General features: G+C 44.4%; 1 protein-coding gene and 1 long non-coding RNA gene across 9 annotated transcripts in view; both read left to right on the forward strand.

The window, feature by feature from the left end:
• DDX19B (DEAD-box helicase 19B) overlaps positions 1–13,185 on the forward strand; it is a 40,026-nt gene that overhangs the window by 5,087 nt on the left and 21,754 nt on the right. For 5 of the 8 annotated variants that reach the window (XR_010131367.1, XR_010131368.1, XM_019012199.3 and 2 more), the window contains exon 2: positions 253–417. The exons of 2 other annotated variants lie outside the window; for them this stretch is intronic. Coding sequence is in view for 3 of the 6 variants with exons in the window: in XM_019012199.3 (XP_018867744.1) it covers positions 253–417 (165 nt within the window). In the remaining 3 variants the exon portion in view is untranslated. Of the gene's footprint in view, positions 1–252; positions 418–13,185 lie in introns of those variants that run through there. One more of the 8 variants, XM_063699710.1, reaches the window with a different exon arrangement.
• On the forward strand, positions 2,793–6,697 carry LOC129527702 (uncharacterized). Its single transcript, XR_008672742.2, has 2 exons — positions 2,793–2,952; positions 3,961–6,697. It is a non-coding gene; the product is annotated as an uncharacterized lncRNA (long non-coding RNA).

Below are 13,185 nucleotides of genomic sequence, written 5' to 3' on the forward strand. Positions count from 1 at the left end.
CAATCTGTATTAGTGCCTACTCTGCCACTGTGTTGGGCGGGAATCTGATTTTGTTCTTTGGTTGGAGATCCAAGTTAACCAGAGCTTAGGCATTTTAAGATAACTACCTCAGCTTGATAGGAAAGCTTGCTCTGCCCGGGGTTGAGGGGTACGGGTCTGAGGGCGACAGAATCGACAGCCTCAAGTGGGCCAAGGGTGGCCAAACAGGAGTGGCCTCCGACGTCACTGTGGCGCGCCGCTTCCGGTCTGCAGCCTTGTAGTGGGGCTGGAGTAGAGCCTGCCGCGAACCCTCGGAGCCCACGATCCCTCGTGCCATCCCTCGAATCCGCCAGCACGAGCGTCCCACCCGCGCCTGGGACCATGGCCACTGACTCATGGGCCCTGGCGGTGGACGAGCAGGAAGCTGCGGCTGAGTCGGTGAGTTGGCTTCAGCCCTAAAAGGGTCAGGGGACTAGTTCTGGTCGGAGACTTGGTCCCTGGGAAAGAATGCTTCCCAGGTTGATTAGAGGCTGGATGGGGTGGCGGGGAGGATAGGGATGGAGCCTGGACCCTGAGCTGGCTTTGTTTACGCAGCCGCCTCCGCGTTACGTAAGCGCAGGTGAGTGCTCCTATCGGTAAAGCGCTCAGCTGCCAGTCTGTCTTCCTGGAACCAGGAAGAATCATAGATTGCACCCATCACCCTAGATTGTGTTTTGTTTGTTTTTAATTGAAATAGAGACATGGTCTTGCTAGGTTGCCCAGGCTGGTCTGGAACTCCTGGCCTCAAGCTATCTTCCTGCCTCGGCCTTTCAAAGCACCAGGATTACAGGCTGAGCCATTGTTCCTGGCCGCCCCGGTTTGTAATAGTTATTTTAGGTGTCATTCTCCACCTCTACATTCAGAGCTTCTTTGGCTCAGGGACCATGTCTTTGCTCATATTTGTGTGCTTCCTCAGTGATAAATGATGGACCCAGTAGGTGTGGCAGTTAGCAAATCCTTTCCTCATCGGCTTCACTTTGTTCTTTTTTTCTGGACCTGACACATGGTAAGCAAGAGATGTGTTAAACACTACTGCGTAGAATTAATTTCTCCCACCGAAACACTTTAAATTCTAGTAGGCTTTGAACCTACTTCTGTTAGTACTTATTGCTATGACTTCCTCAAGAATAAGAACCTTGTCTTTTATTTTTTATAGCTGATGAAAAATAAGTTGTATATACACATTGTTTAAAGAGTGAAGTTATTTTAAAAACAACGGTTCCCGCCAATTTTTTTCCTCCCCAGAGGCAACTCCTTTTTTTTTTTTTTTGGAGACAGGGTCACACTCTGTTGCCCAGGCTGGGGTGCAGTGGAGTGATCTTGGCTCACTGCAGTCTCTGCCTCCCGGGCTCAAGCCATCCTCCCACCTCAGCCTCCTGAGTAACTGGGACTGTAGTCATGTGCCACTATGCCCAACTACTTTTTGTATTTTTTTTGTAGAGATGGGGACTTGCCATGTTGCCCAGGCTGGTCTCGAACTCCAGCGTGCAAGTGATCCACCTGCCTCAGCCTCCCAAAGTGCTGGGATTACAGGTGTGAGCCACTGCATCCAGCCTCTTTTTTCTGTTTCTTTCTTTCTTTACATATATTTTTTGAGAGAGGGTCTTGCCCTGTCACCCAGGCTGGAGTGCATTGACACCATCTCTTGCTAACTACAACCTCCCCTTCCCAGGCTCAAGTGATCCTCCCACCTCAGCTTCCTGAGTAACCAGGACTACAAGCATGTGCCAACATATGCAGCTAACTTTTTAATTTTTTGTGAAGACCAGGTCTCACTATATTACCCAGGTTGGTCTTGACCTGCTGGGCTCAAGCCATCCTCCCACCTCGGCCTCCCAAAGTGTTGGGATTATAGGCCTGAGCCACTTTGCCTGGCCCTTTACTTTTCTATAAAATTTATTTTACTTGGAATTCTTAATTGCCTTATGTTTATGCTTCATTTTTTTTTCTTAATTATCAGTTCAACCCCAAACTGTCTTCCAGTTGTCTAAGTTTATCTCAGGATGCTTAGACTCATCAAGTATTCTATCAATTCCATTTCTCCTAGGCCTTTAAGTCTGCTTCAAATTGGACTAGTTACTCCTGTCTTTAGAGCACAGTTCATATTGGGGGATAGAGGGAACAGGACAAATTTCCCTTCAGCCTCATTCTGCAGATTCCTTCCTCCTTTCTCTTGTCTTTTGGATCTCTTGGATCCCTTCCTTTCTGTACCCCTACTTTTCCATCTTTCTTGATTTATTCCTTATTTTAGTGCAGCCATCTGTCAGCTTTCTGGAGGTGTATGGGAAGTAAATTACTTTAAGAATATTCCATGTCTTAAAAAATCTAATTTTGCCCTGTAATTTGGATAATAGTTTGGCTGGGTATAGAATTGTAGGTTGAAAATTATTTTCCTGCCAAATTTTAAATGTATTGTTCCATTGCCTTCTAGATTTCTGTATTTGTTGTTGAAATGTTTGAGACCATCCTGATTCTTGATGTGACTTGTTTTCCTCTTTCTAAGCTTGGAGAATCTTCTGTTTGTCTTTAATATTCAGAAAATTTATGGTAATATGTCTTGGTATGGGTGTATTTTCATCCATATTACTGGCCCCTGGGTGTGGGTACTTTCAATCTGAAAAACTCTTGTTCTTCAGTTATGAGAACTTTTCTTGAATAATTTCATTGCTGATTTCTTCTTCTTTGTTTTTTCTTAATTCCCTCTTTTCCAGAACTCACTTTCTCTCTTTCTTTCTCTCTCTCTCTCTTTTTTTTTTTTTTTTTTTTTAAGACAGTGTCTGTCTATGTTGCCCAGTCTGGAGTGCAGTAGCTATTCACAGGCAGAATCATAGCGTACTACAACCTTGAACTCCTGGGTCATAGTGTACTACAACCTTGAACTCCTGGGCTCAAGCGATCCTCCTGCCTCAGCCTCCCTCGTAGCTGGGACTACAGGTGCGCACCACTGCATAGCTTTTCCCAGAACTCTTATTAGATGAATGTTGGATCTGTTGGACTGGCCCTTTAATTTTTTTTTTTTTTTTTTGAAATGAAGTTTCACTCTTGTACCCCAGGCTGGAGTGCAATGGCACGATCTTGGCTCACTGCAACCTCTGCTTCTTGAGTTCAAGCGATTCTCCTGCCTCAGCCTCCCGAGTAGCTGGGATTACAGGCATGCGCCACCATGCCTGGCTACTTTTTGTATTTTTAGTACAGGTGGGGTTTCACCATGTTGGCCAGGCTGGTCTTGAACTCCTGACCTCAAGTGATCCGCATGCCTCAGCCTCCCAAAGTCCTAGAATTACAGGTGTGAGGCACCACACCTGGCCAGCCCTTTAATTTTTTTAAAAGTCAGGTTTATGGAGGTATAATTTACATAGAGTAAAATTAAACTTTGTTAGTGTACAGTTCTATGAATTTTGACAAAAGCATACAGTTGTGTAACTACCACCACAGGCAACACATAAACCCTCTCTACAAAGAACTACAACTTCTTATAGTTCACTCCCTCTCCTCACCCTTCTCTGGCAGCTGCTGATATGTTTTCTGTCATAGTTTTGCCTTTTCCAACATGTCATAAAATGGAATCATATATATAATATGTAACCTTTTGAAAAGTCTGGCTTCTTCCACTTAGTATTATGCATTTAGAATTCAACCAAGTTGCATGTATCAGTAGTTCATTCCTTTTTATTGCTGAGTAGAATTCCACTGTGGATATATATACGCAGTTTGCTTATTCTTCTATTGATGGATACTTGAGTAATTTTCAGTCTGAGACAATATGAAGAAAGCTACTCTATACATTAAGGTACAGATTTTTGTATGGACATATGTTTGCATTTCTCTTGGGTAAAGTCAATATCAAAGAGTAGGATTTACTGTGTTATGTGGTATGTGTTTAACTTTGTGAGTTATGTGCCAAACTATTTTCCAAAGTGTATCATTCTGCTTTTCCAACAGCAATGGATGAGAGCTTCAACTGCCCCACATCCTTCCCTGCACAGTATTGTCAGTTTCCTTCATTCTAATAGGTACATGCTGGTGTCTCATTGTGGTTTTAACTTATATATCTCCCTAATGACTAATGATGTTGAAAATCTTTTCATGTGCTTATTTGCCATGTATGTAACTTCTTTGAAGTGGCTTTTCAAACCTTTTGCCCATTTTTAAAGTAGGATTGTTTTTGTTTTTAGTTGGGAAGTTTCTTTATATATTCTGGATAGAAGTTCTGTTTTTTGTTTTTGTTTTTGTTTTTTTTGAGACAGGGTCTCACTCTGTCACCCAGGCTAGAGTCAGGCTAGAGTGCAGTGGCACGATCTTGGCTCACTGAAACCTCCACCTCCTGGGCTCAAGGGATTCTCCCACCCTGTCTCCAGAGTAGCTGAGACCACAGGCATGCGCCACCACATCTGGCTAATGTATGTATTTTTTGTAGAGACAGGGTTTTGCCATGTTGCCCAGGCTGGTCTTGGAACACCTGGGTTCAAGCAGTCCGCCCACCTGGGCCTCCCAGAGTGCTGAGATGGATTACAGGCATGATAAGTCCTTTATCGGATATGTTTTGCATATATTCTCTCAAACTACAACTTGTTTTTTTCAACAGTACTTTTCAAATAATAGACATTTTCAACTTTGATTAACCTAATTTATCAATTTTTTTTTGTTTGTTTGTTTTTGAGATGGAGGCTTGCTCTGTCACCTGGGCTGGAGTGCAATGGTGCCATCTCGGCTCACTGCAAGCTCCACCTCTCAGGCTCATGCCATTCTCCTGCCTCAGCCTCCCGAGTAGCTGGGACTACAGGCGCCCACCACCACACCAGGCTAATGTTTTTTGTATTTTTAGTAGAGATGGGGTTTCACCATGTTAGCCAGGATGGTCTCGACCTCCCGACCTCGGGATCCGCCCACCTCGGCCTCCCAAAGTGCTGGGATTACAGGCGTGAGCCACCGCGCCCGGCCTAATTTATCAATTTTTAGATGATTAGTTCTTTTTGTGTTCCAAGATATACACCTTATCCAAGGCCACAAAGATTTTCTCCTGTGTTCTCTAGAAGTCTTATAGTTTTAAATTTTACATTTATGTCTGTGATCCATTTTCCATTTTGAGTTAAATTTTTTCTAATAAGGAGTATGCATTGAGGTTCATCTTTTTTTTTTTTGAGGCGGAGTCTGGCTCTGTCTCCCAGGCTGGAGTGTAGTGGCGCAATCTCAGCTCACTGCAACCCCTCGCCTCCAGGGTTCAAGCAATTCTCCTGCCTCAGCTTCCCTAGTAGCTGGGATTACAGGCACCCACCACTATGCCCAGCTAATTTTTGTATTTTTAGTAGAGACAGGGTTTCACCATATTGGCCAGGCTGGTCTCAAACTGCTGACCTCATGATCTGCCCGCCTTGGCCTCCCAAAGTGCTTGATTACAGGCGTGAGCCACCGTGCCTGGCCGAGGTTCATCTGTTCATCTTTTTCACATAGAGATGTCTTTTTTTTTTTTTTTTGAGACAAAGTCTCGCTCTTGTCCCCCAGGTTGGAGTGCAGTGGCGTGATCTCAGCTCACTGCAACCTCCGCCTCCCGGGTTCAAGCGATTCTCCTGCCTTAGTCCCCCGAGTAGCTGGGATTACAGGCGCCTGCCACCAAGCCTGGCTACTTTTGGTATTTTTAGTAGAGACAGGGTTTCACCATGTTGGCCAGGCTGGTCTCAAACCCCTGACCTCAGGTGATCCACCCGCCTTGGCCTCCCAAAGTGCTGGGATTACAGGCGTGAACCACCGCGCCTGGCCAGAGCTGTCTTAATTGTTCCAGCACCATTCGTTTAAAAGTCCTTTGGTTTTCTTTTTTCTTCTGTTTTTCATCTTTGTCTCTTTTTTTTTTCTTTCTTTCTTTCTATATTTCCTGGGAGATTTTCTCAAGTACTGTCTGGTATATTTCATTTTCACTTCTACTTTCTTATTTTTAATTTCGGGAACTTTTTTCTTCTTCCTTTACTGTTCCTTTTTTACAGACAATACCCTGTACTGCTTTCATGGTCATAATATCCTCATCATTTGGAGGATATTTTTCTTCTTCTCTCTGCTCAGTCTCTGTTTCATGTGAGGCGTGTTTTATCTATATATTTCAGTGTCTACTTTTTCGTGATGACTGTTTCTCAGATGTCTGTAATCCTTGCCTGGCCACTCATATTTAAGAGTGAGTGACTAAAAAGTTGAGTGGAAGCTGTAAACACTGTAAACACATGAGTGGGGCTTGTCTATTCTGACCTTAACTATATATCTTTAGTGGTCTATGTCAGCATCCTGAGAACTTTCCTCCCGGTCTGGCCAGATTTTGCAGAGAGGGATCCTCTAAACTCCTGCCTAGATGATGGAGGTCTGACTCAGTGTTCTGGAATCTAGGTGGAGGAAAGGGTGAGGGAGGTCTCAGGACCCAGAATACCTGCTTCCACTTAATGCTTCTGTTTTCATTATGGCATCCCCTCCCTTAACTGTGGCCCTTATCCATTTGAGCATTTCTCATGCCTAACCTGGCAGGCATTGTTAACTGAGTAAATGAACTGTGTAGTTTGTTATTTGTTGCAAAGAAACTTTTGATCATTCACTCTCAATATGTACATATCTATTTAGAAATTGCATACTTTACTGTTTTATTAAATATATTATGTACATTGTAAAGCAAATACAAAAGTAATAAAGGCTGAGATAAAAATGAAATAATGCTTTCCTGTGCTTCTGTGTGCTGGCTTCATATTTTTATTAGCCAATATCTCAAGGCACGATATACACTTAGAAAAAAAACACATCATTAGTCAACGTAGAGATAAATATGTGTTTCAAGTAGTTCTGAGAGGTTTTTTGTTTTTTTAATTATTATTTTTTAAATTTTTATGTATTTATTTTTTGAGACGGAGTCTCACTCTGTCGCCCAGGCTGGAGTGCAGTGGTGCAATCTTGGCTCACTGCAAGCTCCACCTCCTGGGTTCACGCCATTCTCCTGCCTCAGCTTCCCGAGTAGCTGGGACTACAGGCGCCCACCACCATGCCCAGCTAATTTTTTTGTGTTTTTTTGGTAGAGATGAGGTTTCACCGTGTTAGCCAGGATGGTCTCGATCTTCTGACCTCGTGATCCGCCCGCCTCGGCCTCCCAAAGTGCTGGGATTACAGGCATGAGCCACAGCACCCAGCCTGTTTTTTTTTATTTTTTAGTTCTGAGAGTTTTGACTATTTTAACTAACTTCTTGTTAGGTCAGTTTTGTTGTTGTTGTTGTTGTTGTTTGTTGTTGTTGTTTTTTTTGAAATAGAGTCTTACTTTGTCACCCAGGCTGGAATGCAGTGGTGTGTACATGGCTCACTGCACCCTTGACCTCCCAGGCTCATGCAGTCCTCCCGCCTCAGCCTCGCAAGTAGCTGGGACTACAGGTGTGCACCGCCACACCTGGCAAATTTTTGTATGTTTTGTAGACATAGGGTTTCACCATGTTGCTCAGGGCAGTCTCAAGTTCCTGAGCTCAAGCAATCTCCTGCCTTGGCCTTCCAAAGTGCTGGGATTATAGGCATGAGCCACCGCACCCGGCCATTCAGGTCAGGTTAAATTGTCATTGTTTTAACCGATTAATGTGCCTAAGAGGGTTTGTTAGGAGTAGGTAGCTTTGACATTTTCTTTTTGGCTTGAGTTTGCATCATAGAGTTATCTTTTGGATAGAACAGAAACTCATAATAATGAATCCAGTGATAATAAAAACACAGGTATGAAATGATTAACTCTTGCTGTTTTTAGCAGGCCCAAACTAGCCATTTTATTAACCTTACAACAACAAATTCCTGCATTTTATGAAACAGAATCTTGAGACCCTATTATTATGACATTATGGTGAGATTAAAGTGTACAGTTCACTGATGGTTGGTGTATTCAGAAGTGTGTAGCTTATATCACAGTCAATTTTAGAACATTTTCATCACCCCAAAAGGAAACTCTGTACACATTAGCAGTTACTCCCCGTTTCCCCACAAACTCCCCAGCTCTAGGCAATCACTAATCTACTTTCTGTCTCTTTAGATTTGCCTCTTTTAAACATTTCATATAAATGGGAACATACGGTATGTGATCCTTTGTGACTGGCTCCTTTTATTTAGTATAATGAACTAAGGTTCATTAGTTGTAGCATGTATCAGTACTTTATTCCTTATTGTTGCCAAATAATATTCCATTGTGTGGATATACCACATTTTATTTATCCACTTATCAATTTCTGGACATTTGGATTATTTCTACTTTTTAGCTACTATGAATAATATTGCTTTTGATTAATGTACAAGTTTTTGTGTGGACATATAGTTTCAATACTCGGGTATATATCTAGAAGTGGGACTGCTGGATTATATAGTAATTCTGTGTTTAACTTTTGAGAAAGTGCCAGGATGTTTTCCAAAGCAGCTGCATCATTAATCTTTAAGATTAATATTGTCTATGAAATAATATGTCTTTTTTTTATTTTTTATTTTTTGGAGACGAGAGTCTCGCACTGTCTCCCAGGCTGGAGTGCAGTGGCACCATCTCGGCTCACTGCAACCTCTGCCTCCCGGGTTCAAGCAATTCTCATGCCTCAGCTTCCTAAGTAGGTGGGATTACAAGCATGTGCCACCATGCCCAGCCAATTTTTCATATTTCAGTAGAGATGGGGTTTCATCATGTTGCCCACAGTGGTCTCGAACTCCTGAGCTCAGGCAATCCATCCATCTCGGCCTCCCAAAGTACTAGGATTACAGGCATGAGCCACCACATCTGGCCATATGTATATATATGTGTGTGTGTGTGTGTGTGTGTGTGTGTATGTATGTATATATGTGTGTATTTTTTTTAATAGAGATGGGGTCTCATTCTGTCACCCAGGCTGGAATGCAGTGCAAGATCATAGCACACTGTAACCTGGAACTCCTGGGCTCAAGCAATCCTCCCACCTCAGCCTCCCTGGTAGCTGGGACTATGGGCACATACCACCATGCCCAGCTAATATATTTATTTATTTTATTTTAAAATTTATTTAAATTTATTATTTATTTATGTATTTATTTTTATTTATTTATTTTTTTTGAGACGGAGTCTCACTCTGCTGCCAAGGCTGGAGTGCAGTGGCACCATGTCGGCTCACTGCAACCTCTGTCTCCTGGGTTCAAGTAATTCTCCTGCCTCAGCCTCCTGAGTAGCTGGGATTACAGGCACCCACCACCATGCCCAGCTAGTTTTTATATTTTTAGTAGAGACAGGGTTTCACCATGTTGGCCAGTCTGGTCTCGAATTCCTGACCTCAGGTGATCCACCTGCCTCGGCCTCCCAAAGTGCTGGGATTACAGGCGTGAACCACCACACCCGGTCTATTTATTTATTTATTTTTAAGACAGAGTCTCGCTCTGTTGCCCAGGCTGGAGTGCAATGGTGTGATCTTGGCTCACTGCAACCTCCGACTCCCAGGTTCAAGTGATTCTCCTGCCTCAGCCTCCTGAGTAGCTGGGAGTACAGGCATGTGCCACCACACCTGGCTAATTTTTTTATATTTTTTTAGTACAGATGGGGTTTTACCATGTTGGTCAGGCTGGTCTCAAACTCCTGACCTCAGGTGATCAGCCTGCCTCAGCCTCCCAAAGCTCTGGGATTACAGGAATGAGCCACCATGCCCAGCCTATTTATTTATTTTTTAGGAGATGGGGTCTCACTATGTTACCCAGGCTTGCCTCGAACTCCATGAGTTCCAAGGATCCTCCCTCCTCGGCCTCCAAAAGTGCTGGGATTCAAGTCACAAGCCACCATGCCCTGTCAATATTTTTATTTTTAATCTTTATAGAGGTGGAGTCTCACTATGTTGCCCAGGCTTGTCTCAAACTCCTGGCCTCAAGGGATCCTCCCACTTCAGCCTCCCAAAGTGCTGGGATTACAGGCATGAGCCACTGTGCCCAGCTGTTTTTTTTTTTTTTTAAAGTTCTAGGGTGCATGTGCAGGATGTGCATGTTTGTTACATAGGTAAACATGTACCATGGTGGTTTGCTGCACCTATCAACCCATCACCTAAGTATTAAGCCCCACATGTATTAGCTCTTTTTCCTAATGCTGTCCCCCACTGCCCTCCCCCATTAGTGTATTCTTTATCCTTCAGAATTAGTGAAGGATTTTTACTGCTTTATAATGATTTCTTTTTGTTTGTTTGTTTTTCAGTCGGCTTTCTCCAGTTGAATGGTTTCCTTTTTGTTAATTTGCTTTTTTCTAATCTCTTTAATGTGTTCCCTTTCTTTTTCCTCTTTCCCAACACCAAAGCAGAAAGGGACCAGAAACTTCTTGTCCATTTCCATGAATAGAAATGGGAGGCTGGGCGCAGTGGCTTATGCCTGTAATCCCAGCACTTTGGGAGGCCGAGGCGGGCAGATCACGAGGTCAGGAAATCGAGACCATCCTGGCTAACACGGTGAAACCCCGTCTCTACTAAAAATATAAAAAGTTAGTCAGGCATGGTGGCGGGCGCCTGTAGTCCCAGCTACTCCGGAGGCTGAGGCAGGAGAATGGCGTGAACCTGGGAGGCAGAGCTTGCAGTGAGCCAAGATCATGCCACTGCACTTCAGCCTGGGCGACAGAGCAAGACTCCATCTCAAAAAACAAAACAAACAAACAAAAAGAAATGGGGCTCCTGGCTGGGTGCAGTGGCTCACGCCTGTAATCCCAGCACTTTGGGAGGCCGAGGCGGGCGGATCACGAGGTTGAGAGTTCGAGACCAGCCTGACCAACATAGTGAAACCCCGTCTCTACTAAAAATTCAAAAATTAGCTGGGCGTAGTTGCACACGCCTGTAATCCCAGCTACTTGGGAGGCTGGGGTAGGAGAATTGCTTGAACCCAGGAGGCGGAGGTTGCAGTGAGCCAAGATCGTACCACTGCATTCTAGCCTGGGCGACAGGGCGAGACTCCGTCTCAAAAAAAAAAAAAAAAAAAAAGAGAGAAATAGAAATGGGGCTCCTCCATTCTCAACAAACCACCAATTAAAACATTTTTTTGTTCTCTCCTCTCTACCCTCCTTCCCCTTTCGCCTGTTCTTGGACTTAGAGGGACAACAGAAATGCGGCCTAATGCGTAGTTCATGCTTATAATTCCAGCACTTTGGGAGGCTGAGGCAGGAGGATCGCTTGAGCCCAGGAGCTCAAGACCAGCCTGAGCAACACAGTAAGATCCCAACTCTACAATAAAAGATTAGCTGGGCAGGCTGGGCGCAGTGGCTCATGCCTGTAATCCCAGCACTTTAGGAGGCCAAGGTGGGCGGATCATGAGGTCAAGAGATTGAGACCATCCTGGCCAATGTGGTGAAACCCTGTCTCTACTAAAAATACAAAAATTAGCTGGGCATGGTGGTGCATGCCTGTAGTCTCAGCTACTTGGGAGGCTGAAGCAGGAGAATTGTTTGAACCCAGGAGACAGAGGTTGCAGTGATCTGAGATAACACCACTGCACTCCATCCTGGCAACAGAGCAAGACTCCGCCTCAAAAAAAAAAAAATTAGCTGGACATGGTGGTGAGTGCCTGTAGTCTCAGCTACTTGGGAGGCTAAGGCAGGAGGATTGCCTGAGCCTTAGGAGGTTGAGGCTTCAATGAGCCATGATCGTGCCACTGCACCACTCCAGCCTGGCCAACAGAGTGAGACCTCATCTGCAGAAAAAAAAGAAAGAACCATTAGGTTGTGATTTTCATTTTCTTTTTACTAGATGATGTCTTAGGCCCTGCTTGATATTTTATGATTAGGGTTGGCTTTAGCTTGAAAGGTTACTTACTCACGCCAGACTTTCCATCTATCTAATCCCTGTGCTGGGGTCCAAGACTTACAGATGCTTTCTGACCTTAAAAAAAGTCTTTTTTGGCCAGGTGCGGTGGCTCATGCCTGTAATCCCAGCACTTTGGGAGGCCGAGGCAGGGAGATCACGAGGTCAGGAGATTGAGAACATCCTGGCTAACATGATGAAACCCTGCCTCTACTAAAAATACAAAAAAATTAGCTGGAGGTGGTAGCGGACGCCTGTAGTCCCAGCTACTCCGGAGGCTGAGGCAGGAGAATGGCATGAACCCGGGAGGCGGAGCTTACAGTGAGCTGAGATCAGGCCACTGCACTCCAGCCTGGGCAACAGAGCGAGACTCTGTCTCAAAAAAAAAAAAAAAAAAGGCTTTTTTGTTTTGTTTTGTTTTTAATCAAAATGTACGACTAGAAAGGCCGGGCGCGGCAGCTCATATCTGTAATCCCAGCACTTTGGGAGGCTGAGGCAGGCGGATCACGAGGTCAGGAGATCAAGACCATCCTGGCTAACACCGTGAAACCCCATCTCTTAAAAAAAAAAAAAAAATACAAAAAATTAGCCGGGCGTGGTGGCGGGCGCCTGTAGTCCCAGCTGCTCGGGAGGCTGAGGCAGTAGAATGGCGTGAACCCGGAAGGCAGAGCTTGCAGTGAGCTGAGATCGCGCCACTACACTTCAGTCCAGGTGACAGAGCAAGACTCCGTCTCAAAAAACAAACAAACAAAAAATTTACGACTAGAGCACTTACTTTGCTCTGTACTACATCCAAAGACCAAAAACAGAAATATGCTACTCTGGGCACATTTCCTGTGGGGTAGCCCTGCTCCTCAAGGAGCAGTAGAAAACGAAATAGGCCCTGTCAGGAAGGTATTTGCATTCTAATAGGGGAGATAAGACCTGCTAGGATATCCCTAATATACAGTATTTGATCAAAGTCTTAGTAATTATTCTTTGAAATGTCTCTTTCCTTTCTATTTCCACTTCAGCCCAGTGGGTATTTTAATTACACAGTGTGCCACAATGCTTCAGGCTGTTCCCAACTATAGTATCAGACACCAGCAAAAGGTGACTTGAAGGTGAGGCTGCACATCAGCATACTGTGGTCTTACGGCTCTAACGTATCCTGCAGTATGACTGATTCCTACCCACAGATGCTTTTCTTTTCTTTCTTTTTTTTTTTTTTTTTTGTGAGACGGAGTTTCACTCTGTTGCCAGGCTGCGGTGTAGTGGCGTGATCTTGGCTCACTGCAACCTCCTCCTCCTGGGTTCAAGCGATTCTCCTGCCTCAGCCTCCCAAGTAGCTGGGATTACAGGCATGCACCGCCACGCCCAGCTAATTTTTGTATTTTTAGTAGAGACGGGGTTTCACCATGTTGGC

The sequence above is a fragment of the Gorilla gorilla genome, chromosome 18, assembly GCF_029281585.2.
Source record: "Gorilla gorilla gorilla isolate KB3781 chromosome 18, NHGRI_mGorGor1-v2.1_pri, whole genome shotgun sequence".
Classification (NCBI taxonomy): domain Eukaryota; kingdom Metazoa; phylum Chordata; class Mammalia; order Primates; family Hominidae; genus Gorilla; species Gorilla gorilla.